Below are 11,846 nucleotides of genomic sequence, written 5' to 3' on the forward strand. Positions count from 1 at the left end.
GTATATGAGTTTTCAGCATTTCAAAGCAATTTGCTTCCCAAAATAAACCAGTTTGCATCTCTACCAGTCATATGAAACACCAAATTTATAGCGTCTTTGCCAATATTGACAATTGTCAATTTTAAAAAATGCTCGTTTCATAGCAGAAAAATGACATGTCTTAGTCTGTTCCAAATACTTGTTTCTTCTTGCAGTATGCGAAGGATAGTTCTGGAGTGATCCAAGTCATGTTGAATGGTTCAGAACCAACAGGAGCCTATCCCATCAAAGGGTAAGAACAGCACCAACGAGGATTCCAAAATGTTTATTTAGTTGTTCTGAATGGAGGCTAAAGAGAATTGTCCTAATCCCCCATCTAATGCTTGCTTCTGTAAATTTAGTTAAATGAACTGGTGATCAGAGCCATGTCTATACAGTTAAGACATTGCAGCTGATGAATGAAATAAGTAACCTAAATGTTAAAAACAAACAAAAACAAAAACAAAACCCTTAAAGCTTTATAAAATAAGTAATGTGTAAATCAGCTAACAACTGAAATGAGAAAAGTATCGTATTGCTTTAGGACTTTAAGAAATATCCTCCCCTGTTTCTCAGCTTTTTTGCAGATTTTGAAATTCCATACTTCCAGAAGGATAAAATCACACGAATTGAGATCTGGGTTATGCATGAAATCGGGGGACCCAGAGTGTAAGTTATGGCACTGTTGATGACGGTAATTGTGCAAACATGCTTTTCTTGACTATTATATGATCAAGTTCATTTTACATTTTCAGTTTTGTGGGAATGACAACCTTCTCTGTTTCTATTGTGGTTAGTAGGGAAAGACAAAGGCTTGGCTTTCTGGAAATGCATTCCATTCTGCCATTCCCAAGCCCGGAGAGAAAACTTCCTTTATCCAAGATGTTCCTCTCAGTCAGGGAAAATAGTGTTCCTCTCTGAGTGACTTGGGCAGCTTTGGATAAGCGAGTTCCTTATATATTTGTGAGGGTCAAAGCCAGTTTCCCATTCTAGTCGATTGAAGCCAAAAAGCCCTCACTAGGGGTTTTTGGAAGCAACCCAGGGACTCAGAGATGAAGGCATTATTCTCAGAGGACCGCCAGCTCCACAATTGGGTCTTGGATAACTAGCCAAGGAAGCTTGTATTTTCTGGGAAACCACATGAGTTTACATGTGGTTTCAAATGCAAGTTTGAACTCATCCTTCTCAGCAATGAAGGGCTCTGCTGGCACAAACTCAAGATAAAAAGTAAACCCCATTTGGTTCAGAGACAAGCCAGCAAGGCTACATTTAAAGCTGGGTAGCCATGTTGGAGCTGCAGAGGCCAGCTGGGGCCTGTTCTTCATAGTGTCGATGCTACACAGAGGAAAGCATTGGCACCTGCGATAAGTGGATGTGCCACTAAAAGTGTGCTCCAGGAGAATCTCAACAAATTCCGTTTTCAATCCTCAGGACCCTCTAAGTGTCACCATGTAATGGGTAATACTTTTTCCTGTCTCTTGGGTAATAGAAGGCAATAAATTTGCAAACTACTTAATTACCTAAGTTATATCAAGACCTTCTTCTCCCTTTTCAGAATAAAAATTATACTTAACAGCATATGATTTTTCTTATTTTTGTGAGAAGTTGCTCTTTGTCTAGAAGTTATGGTTCCTTGTTGTTTTAATGTATTTATCAGAGAAAGCTTGTCCTTGTACCTGTAATGGGATAAGGAAATTGCAATTCCATGTCATCTCAGCCCCTCATTTCTGCTGCAGGAGAGGTTACAAAAGGGGTCAGAACACCCGGTTGTACATTTGAGCCACAGGGTGGAGTTGTGGGTCACAAGCTAAGAAAGTGGGGGGCCTTGAACTGCTCAAATTTTAGAGAAAACACATAGTGAATAAAATTGTATTGTATTAGGGATTATTGTTAAATAAGTAGATTTTAGCTGCTCTTGTCACACAAAAATGTAACTCTGTGAGATGATAGATTATTTTGATCTGTTCTACCATAGTAACATTATACTATTTATGTATATCGCGTAACATCATGTTGTAAACCTCAAATATACGCAATAACATTTATTTAAAAAGAAAACAGAACTCATAGGGAGAGAGCTAAAAACAATGTGGCTAATACCTGAGTGTGTTTAGTTAGTATGACTTCGGCTGTCTTTGTTCAAAGGAACGGTAAAATAATCCACACTGACCGATGTCTGTGTCCAGGTATCCTGGAGCCACCATGTCACTGCTTACTTAAAAAAAAAATCCTAGGTAGTAAGCCTGGCCCAGAGAAGAGCGTCATCCCAGATTTTGGCAAGCTTCTAAAAAATGATATTGCTCAACACTTGGCCCTCTTTATTCCTGTAATGCCTGGAATTCCACAGTGAAAATTCCTCTGATTGCTCATTTCCTCCCTGAGTACTCTCTCTCTATTAATTTTATGGTGGGGAGGCTGTTTACCTTCCTATTCCTGTAAACTTAGGCAGGGCCTTGCCTGCGATGTGAACACCACACCTACTAGCCACAGCTGGCAGAGTTGTATGTACCTCTTTCTTTTAAATCCTCCCTTCTTAATAGTGACCATCTGGAGGGCGAGCATCACTGTTAGTGAATGTGGGAAACAGGCACCCATACTGTCAGGGTGCAAGTTGACAGTGCATATGAAGAGCCTTAAAATGGATTCAAAACTTTGGTGCCAGAAAACCTACTTTCAGAATGTATGCCAAGGAAACAAATAATTAAGAACGTGTATGAAAATGAAGTTTCAGCAAGGTTTGTTGTAGTGTAAATAGCATTGAAATATAAGAATCAACCTAGGTCTTCAATGACAGGGGACTGGTTATAAGAGTTATGATGTGTTTATGTAAGGGAGACCATGCAGCAATTAAAAATAATAGTGGAGAGGTGTATATATGTACACTGACATGGGCTAAATCCGAATACAATAAACATTGGATAGCAGAGTCCCATTGCTTTATTTAAAAAGTCTCTCAGGAATAAATGTATCTGAAAAGTCCAGAACAATATAAACCAAAATGTTAGGAGCAATTATCTCTAGGGATGTGAGATTTGAGGTACTTTTTTCTTTTATTTGTATTTTCTAATACCATATTTTTAAATTTGTATGTTTTCGTTACTTTTTAAAAAAAAATCTTAGTTGACACAATGTAATTGTACGTACTCATGGGATACAATGTGATGTTTTGATACATACATATGTTGCATAATAATCAGCTTAGGGTGGTTAATGTATCAATTACCTCATGCATTTATCATTTCTGTGTGGCAAAAACATTCAAAAGCCTTGCCTCTACCTATCATGTAATTTACAAAACTTAACAGTTAACCATAGTCACCTTACTATGCAATAGAACACCAGAACTTATTCCTTCCTTGCTATTTCAAGCTTAAAATAAATACACCATTGTTTGAACAGGTTGGCAGTTAGCACTATGCCGAGTGCCTGGGGCACATCACGGATGCATGCTGCGTGTGGTGGCGGACACCACGCACGTGCTGCATGCACCAGGCCTGCCCCTCCCAGGGTGCGTGGCCAGCACAGCCTCAGAACCGGTGTGGGGTCATCACACATCCTCTCCTGGGAGCAGCAGGTTGACCCAAGGCAGCACTTTTTTTTTTTTTTTAATCCTTTTATTATTCCTTTTAAACAAAGGGCCACAAGGATAGGGGACCAGGAGAAGGGAGAGGATGGGAAGCGAGGCCCCAGCCCCCAAACCCTTCCCCACCCATCCCTGTCCCTGTCCGTTATATATTTATAATCTACATCCAAGCCCTGGCGGAGGGGAGGCAAGGGGAACTCCCTCAGTAGGAAGTGGGCAACCCAGGCTCCCTTGGGACCCAGCTTCCTCTGCCAGGGAAGCCCCTTCCCAAGAAGCTGGCTCTGTCATCTCCCAGGGCTTTGGCATCCGTGCAGGGCATCTGGTGGGGGGGCCTGCTGGCAGAGGTCCATGGGCTGGGTGTGGAAGACTCCGCTGTAGGTGGAAAGTGGGGCCTTGAGATGGGAATTGAGGCCAGAGAAGGACCTTCCAGCTGGGGAAGCACATGATGTCCTAGGTCCCCCAAAGTTGCTGCTCAGTTTTCTTAATCCTGGAATGGCTTTAGTTCCACTGGGTGCAGGTCTGCTTGCCCCAAGCTAGGGGACAAGGGCCTGGCAGGTAAAGACAGCACCTGAGTGGCAGGAGTAGATGGGGGCTGCACAGCCAGATGTGGGGGTGCAGAGCGGGGCCCACAAGTAACAGAGAAAGTGGGGAGGGGGCAGGAGGCGGCGCTGGCGGCAGGGAGCCAAAGTTCACCACAGGCAGCTGTGAGTCTAGAAGCATCTGCTGGCCAGGGGCCCCTGAACAGAGGAAGCCTCTCTAGCCACCAGGCTGCAGAGGAATAGAACAAAAATCCAAAGGGGATGGCAGATACTGCTGTGCCTGCAGCAAGGGTGGGCTAGGCAAGGGCTGGGGTAGAAAACTGGAGAGAACAGAAAGTGAGGCAGAGGGTAGAGAACTCCTCCAGAAGGCAGCTTCCCAGCTCTGTCCTCGCAGTGCCGAGAAATCCAGAAACTGACCCTTGAGAGCTACCCCAGAGAGCAGTGCAGAGGGAGGGGCTGGGCCCGGGGTAGGTGTAGGGGCTGTGATCTGTAAGGATGTAGTGAAGAGTTTCTCAGGGCAGAAACCTCCATTGTTGGGATGTAACTGCGAGTCCATGGGTCCCCCAGAGACCTGAGGACTGGGAGGCCCAGGGCTGCCATAGAAGGCCTCTAGGTACAGGCACTGGCCTGAGGAGCTTGGCTCTGGGCCACGGTACCCAGAACCCAGATTTTTGGATTGTGGCTCAGCCGAGGCAGAAGCACTGGGGAGCAGCTCCCAGTCTCGGGATACAGGGATGGCCTCAATGACAGATGCTGTCAGCTCCTTCTTGTCTTTTAAGCTTTCTCCTACCACTAGGCACTAGTCCGAGTCCTTGATTCTAGTGCCAAACTGGACTGGGGGGCCAAGTTGATGGGATGGCCAGAGGGGGCCAGCTCTGGGCCTTGGTCTGTAGGCTGTGATGGTTCTGCAAAGCAGCACTTTTTGGACCAGAGACATTCCCCTGTTCCCCCTGAGAGAGGAATACTGGGGAGCATGTGGTCAAAAGTTTTAGTTAACCCAGAGACAACTTCCTTTTCCTCCTCCTCTTCTTCTCCTTTCATTTATTTATGTTTTTATCATATGTTTTTATGTTTTAGGGAATCCTGTGGAGAGGGCAGTGTGAAAGTCCTGGAAGACAGACTGGAGAATATGGGGTTTCAGCACAGCTGTATTAATGATTACTTGTAGGTGGTATTCGTAGTCAACGTGCATTCTCAAAGGGCAGTGGTGATTTAGGAGGGGCTGGGCTGCTGAAAGGGTTTTGCTGGGTGTGAGTTCCAAAGGCCACGGCTTGTGTCTTCCGGGCTGCCTCTGGGGGTGGGGGCAGGGAGTGCATTCTGGCCACGGTTCTGCCTGGACCCTACACACTTCTGTCCAGAGTCCATTTTCACGATGGTTAAAGAACATACAGAACAGCACTTTACCATTTGCCTGTGTCTAGTGTTCTCTGCACCTTGCTGACTGTATGGAGAGTAACCAGAGAACAGGGACTGTGGTGCCTGTGTGTCTTTGGATCCCTGTGGGACAGTTGTCCACAACAGGTGCTAAGTTGGGAGTTTGTTTCAGACATTTACAGATACATCTTTTTTTTTTTTTTTTTTTTTTTTTTTTTGTGACCGGCACTCAGCCAGTGAGTGCACCGGTCAGTCCTATATAGGATCCGAACCCGCGGCGGGAGGATCGCCGCGCTCCCAGCGCAGCACCCTACCAAGTGCGCCACGGGCTCGGCCCTACAGATACATCTTGACTGTATATCAATAGGAAAATAATAATAGCTACCATTTATGGAGCGAGAACGTTATGGACCAGGCTCTTTATACACTAATGCTCAGATATTAATTTGAGGGCCATCCTGCTTTTTGCAAATTTAGAAAAGCTTGGCTCAAATCCTGGGGTTGTTGTAAGCCCTCCCCTGGAATCAGAATTCCTGCCTCTTGCTTCCGTCTGCCTCAGCTGCTAAATCCACGGGGCCTGCTGGCTCCTCGTGGGGCTGGCATCCAACATTGCAAGGACTCAGTGGCTCTCTTGAACATTTACACACGTGGCAGAGTGGAAATCACATCAGTAGTCTTCTTGTCCAATGTCTGTGATCATCCTGCCGCCTCTGCCGCTCTCTGCCTTCCCAAAGGCTTCATGGGCTGGATAATTCTCCCAGCTGAGCACAGACGCCTGCAGGGGTGGCCCCTCCCTCCCACTCCATGCCTCCCTGAGAGAAGGGGGCCCTCCAAGCTGTTCTGTTACCAGTATCATTTTGCTCATGTATTACTGCGATTGCTCTCAGGAAACTCAAAAGTTAGGTGTTGTTTATGACCACTCTTTAAAAACAAAACAAAGCAAATACCATTTTCTTATGTAGAGAAAATGTGCAAACCATAAGTGTACATTTGGGTGAATGTTCACAAGTCAGTCCATACATGCAACCAGCACTCAGATCAAGGAACAGAACATGACCAGTGCTCCAGAGCCTCCCCTTGACCTCCCATTTGGTCACTAGCCTTCTCTCCCACAGTAACCACTCTCCAGATTTGATTAGTTTTGTCTGTCTCTATGCTTCATATAAATATTCCCTTTTAATGGGTAAGTTCCCTTTTTATAGATGAGTCAGAGAGTTTAAATAAGCTGGCTAAGGTCACCTTTCAGTGACAGAGGCAAGGATTTTTGGTTTTATTTTTCTCTTTAGGGGGCAGAGAATTATATTTCAACACATGTATGTAATGTGTGATGATCAAATCAGGGTAATTAGCATATCCACCATCCATCATTTCTTTGTAATGAGAGCATTTGAGCTCCTCTTTTCTAGCCATTTGAAAACATACTATAAATTATTGTTAATTATAGATGCCTAGCACTACTGTAGACCTCTAGAACTTATCTTTACTACCTAACTGTGATTTTGTAAAGTCATTGGGCCAAGTTGCGGTAGCCAGGCCAGAGTCCAAGGTCTCCTTCCCCCTCCCAGCTGTCCTGGGTCTCAGCCTGCTTTCCTTCCTCTCCAATGCTGTGCCCACCTCAGCTGGCCTCAGGACTGCTCCCTTCCAAGCCTGACTCAGTCCCCCAGCTCCCATTTCTTTATTGCCCACAGGCTCTTTCTGTGTTGAGCTGGGTTTTTTTGGCGTTGCTCCTGGGGAGCAGAGAGGATGTAACAAAAGATATAACACAGGGAAGTGAACAAATCAAACAGGTTAACAAATCAAACTCCAACCCAAATGTAAGTGAGAACCCCCTGCTCCTCAAAAGGCCTTGCCTTCTGTCCCATGTTCTCCCAAGATTCCTGCCAATTTTGGCAGGCCTTATCTTTTCATAGCCTCCCTTACCTCCTGGTTGGTTTCTGCTAGCACTGTATTGAGACTCAGTGAAACTCAGTGCCTTTTTTGGGCATAAACCAACAACAGACATCTCTCATAAAAAAATATATGTGCAGAGTAGACTTTACTGAAGAGTAAGTGAGTCCGGGAAGAGATCACATAGCATGCTAGAGTGAACAGCGTAACTTTGTTCTTCCAAAGTGCCCCGCAGTCACTGTGCCACAGAGATGCTGTCTTGGACTGCCTCCTACCTATTCCTCTTGCTCCTCTGTTACCCCACTCCTCTGTTTATTGCTTCTTTCCCTTCCATCCTGGCTGCTCTGGAACTTCACATCTCCCTCTGCTGTGCAGTGCAATGTTAGCTGTCTTTGTTGAAGCCTAAGCTCAAGCCATCGTCCACATGTTTCAAGTCCAACCTTCTGCCCAAAGTACTTAGCAGGAGGTTCTTCCAAAGTCATAAATGCATACAGAAGTGGTTACAAGCTCAGGCTCTGGAGTCAGCCTGCAAAGTTCAGGTTCAGCTGTATAACTCACTACGGTGAGAACTTGGGCAAGTTACTTTGGTCAGCTTTCTCAACTGTAAATTGGAGATAGAAATAGTACCAATATCATTTGGTGGTTGTGAGGATTAAATGACATGATCTACGTAAAACATGTAATCTGATTTCTTGGTACATAGTGAGTGCTCAATAACTGCTGGCTAGAGCAGCAAAAGATAAATCACATTTTAAGTCTCAAATAGCACAACTTCTTGTCACTTAGGTCCTTGGAATTTCTATTGGAGGATGATATGATAGAATAGTTTGCACAGTGCCTGACTTATAGTAAACATTTGATAAATTATATAATGATTAAAAAAATAAAACAAATGCTGGCTAATATTTTTAAAAAATAGTTTGTTAATTCTTTGAGGACAGAGACCCTATATCTCTAGGACTTTGCAGGCATATCATGAATGATAAATGAAAGTTATTTAAAAATTATATTATTTATAAATATTAAATATTATTTTCTTTCCATAGACCAGTGAAGCTCTTAAAGTGTGTAGACCACAGCACTCATCCTGACTGTGCCTTAAATTCGTGAGTAAATTTCTTAACCTCAATCTCCTTTCCCAAGATAACCAGTCTCTAGTATTACAGGACACTGGTGAACTGCAGTATGATTTTACACCCACCTCTGAAAATGCCCACTTGCAGAGTGATGTTTGTACTTCCGCACTGCACTTCAGTCTCTCTGAGCGACCAGGTTGGTGCAGATTTGACAGACATCTGCTGAGCTGAGCCAAATCTTACTCTGTACTGCAGAGCAGAGGCGACCCGATGCGATCCTCTGCTCCAGCCGCACTTGCTTCAACAGAAATTGTAGAAGTGGGACCTTGTAACACTTATATCTTGATCCTAATTTAAATTTTTATTAAAATTTTTGAAAAGGTAATATGTATTCGTGGGACAAAATTCAAAATTAAAAAAGGGTAGAGAAAGTGAGCAATCCTTCCTCTATTCCTAAGTTACTCAGTTCCCCTACCTAGAGGCAACCACTGTTTCTGGTTTCTTTGGAATCCTTCTAGAGTACTGTGTGCTGGTTGTGACGACACATACACACACTCTCACTTCTCTCATACTGTTCATATAAATGACAGTATATATAGGATTCTGGACTTTGCTTTTTTCACTAATAGTCTGTCTTGGAGCTGTTTCCATATTTGTAGATAAACCTGCCTGCCTCAGGCAGCAATACAGAACATCCATCGGAGCCATCCATCTAACATGCTTATAGGTTATACTATTGGCCAGAAATTCAGTAGATTGATAATCTTAAGGGTGGTGACGATATGAGAAAACAGACTTACTTACATTACTGAAATAAGGACTCAGTGTGTACTAAAGTTCAAAGGCAAAAATCAGCTCTCTTATCTTGACCGGAAGTCTCTGTCCAAAATGCCCCAGGCCACAGAGGTGGGACCATCTGTCTCCACTTGCCTAGGAATAGTGGGTAAAGGGTTTTAAATGTACAAAGGTTTAGAATGGAATAAACAGCTGTTGATATAAACCCAACTTGAATTATTAATAATTTTGGGTAAACTTAGGGACAACGCTTTGTACCATTATAAAAATCTGTATGTTTTGGGTATTTAATTTATTTGAAACATTTTAGAGAATTTAGCATATAAGAAAAGCTGTTAAAAAAAAAAAAAAAAAAGAAGAGCTGTTGGATTAGTCCTGTGATCCCAATGTATGTGTAACTATTAAGTAACTGATTTTAGACTTGGGATTTTTAGTTGAAAGGTGTAAGAGAATTTTACTATTTTTAACCAATATTGGAATATTTCAAATAATTAAGATTAAATTTTATACATTTGTTAGATTTACTAGAATCAAGTATTTGAGAAAGCTTGGCTTATTTAAAGTCACTTAAAATATTTTTAAAAGAAAGTATAATATTTTAAAATTTAAGTTTAAAATAACAACCTAAAATAACTTGCATTCAAGACATCCAAGGGAATTAAATGTGTGAACACCCTTAAAAGTTATTGTCAGAGTTCATTAGGCTTTTAAGTAGAACAATACAATTCATAAACTAAATAGAAAAGTGTATGAGAAAATTAGGCTTTCAAATTTATGACTTTAATGACAAGAATTAATTTTTAAAATCAAAGTAACTGCAGGTAGTGTACAAAAGCTGCACTCAAGTATAACCTCACATCGACAAGAAAAACTTGTGAAGCTGCAATGTGACAAACCAATGCACAGAGTGTGAACTCAGACATGCAACGTGAAGGAAAAATCTGTATGTTTCAATCTGTGGATGATAATGGGAGTAAATGATAGAAATGGGTCTGAGAACGTAAACTCCAAACTGCTAACTGTGGTTACTTCTAGAGAAGAGAGTAGGAACTGGAAAAAGATGAAGACAGACTCTCATTATTACTGTATCTAGTTCTGTGTTTATTTCTTAAAAAATAAAAATAAATGTAGCCTTATATTAATGAGTTCATTATTTAAAAGCAAAAATAATTATCAATTTTGAGTGAATCGGGTCTGGGAATTAACTGAATTAGAAGTGCAATTGTAGAAAACGTCCAGCAGGAGGAGCCCTGATACAAATTTGTGGGTGAGATTCCTTTAGCAGCAAAGAGGTGACCAGCATTCAAATGGAGTCAGGAACTTTTAAGGACCTGGCCACTAGTTCAGAGCCCTGGGTTATATTCCTAAGCCAACATTAGATGGTTTTGTAATTTTAAAAATTCATCTTTTAATTGGTTTGAGAGAATTTAGTAATTTCTATTTCAAAAAATCCAGCGGTCAGATGCTCTTTGGTATGAAGAGGGTCCATATTTTAGCCAAGTCCTCTCTTGGTGTCTTTAGGTCAGGACAGGTTTTGTTTTTTGTTTTGTTTTGTTTCTTTTTAGCAGTTGAACTCTGATGATATCCATCAATGGGGAATTTGGCTAACACTATGGTATATCCATATGATTAGAATTTATCCACAAGGAAGAATGAATTAACTTCGTGGGTATTGGTATGGAAGGATGTCCAAGATATGGTGTTAGGTGAAGAAAGCAAGTTGCAGATTCCATTTGTACTTAGATAAAAGGATGTGTGTGTGTGTGTGTGTGTGTGTGTGTGTGTGTGTGTGTGTGTGTGTGTGTGTGTGAGTGTGAGTGCATGCCTGCATGTTTGTATCACATTCCTGGAAGGACAACTCAAATTACCAGTGATGATTCTCTGTGCAAGGTGGGAATGGAGAGATTAAGAGGCTTTTACTTTCTACTTTTAACTTTCTGTACTATTTGGAGTTTTCTACAATGTGCATATATATTTTTGAAAGTAGGCACTATACACCAATACTGACATTTTCTCTCTTTCCTTTTTAATTTGCAGGGCAGCAGCATCTACTCCAAGAGAAGTCCCATCTCTTTACACAGGACCAAGTGCCAGACTTATCATTCTTCTCTTAGTGGCTTTGGCTTCAGGTGCTCAAATGTAACTAGAAACTCAACTGTGCTGTTCGAACAAGCCTCCAGCCCTGAAACCTACCCTTGCAGTCATCGTTCCTATTCTGTGTATACAAAGTTATTCTATTGTCTAAAGAGCTTTTTTCTGGAAAAAAAATGTTCTGAAATGGTATTTCAATAACATATGTGCTCAGTCAGGATTTCAGAAACAAGAAATTAATCTAGTCCTATTTAGCAAGTTAAAATTGCTACATTAGCATTAAAGCAAGTTACTATTTTCTTATTTTTATAATGGTACAAAGCATTGAGACCCAGACTGCTATGGAATCTTATATAACCAAATATGTTTAGAAAATTCTAATAAAACTGCATGTCATGTTTTCTGTATTTTTCTATATCCCCAGCAGTGCACACTGCATACGTGTTGATAGCTTCGGATATATGTACACTGCATAACTATATA

At 41.9% G+C, this 11,846-nt stretch overlaps 1 protein-coding gene across 1 annotated transcript in view; it reads left to right on the top strand.

Moving 5' to 3' along the window:
* Nucleotides 1-11,415, top strand: part of BST1 (bone marrow stromal cell antigen 1) — a 30,632-nt gene extending 19,217 nt beyond the window's left edge. Inside the window, exons 5-9 of the mRNA XM_063107420.1 lie at nt 195-271; nt 595-687; nt 5,218-5,304; nt 8,448-8,507; nt 11,310-11,415. Of these exons, the coding sequence (XP_062963490.1) occupies nt 195-271; nt 595-687; nt 5,218-5,304; nt 8,448-8,507; nt 11,310-11,415 (423 nt within the window). The remainder of the gene's footprint in view (nt 1-194; nt 272-594; nt 688-5,217; nt 5,305-8,447; nt 8,508-11,309) is intronic.
* The last annotated feature ends 431 nt before the right edge of the window (nt 11,416-11,846 follow it).

Source organism: Cynocephalus volans, chromosome 9 (genome assembly GCF_027409185.1).
Source record: "Cynocephalus volans isolate mCynVol1 chromosome 9, mCynVol1.pri, whole genome shotgun sequence".
NCBI classification, from domain to species: Eukaryota; Metazoa; Chordata; class Mammalia; order Dermoptera; family Cynocephalidae; genus Cynocephalus; species Cynocephalus volans.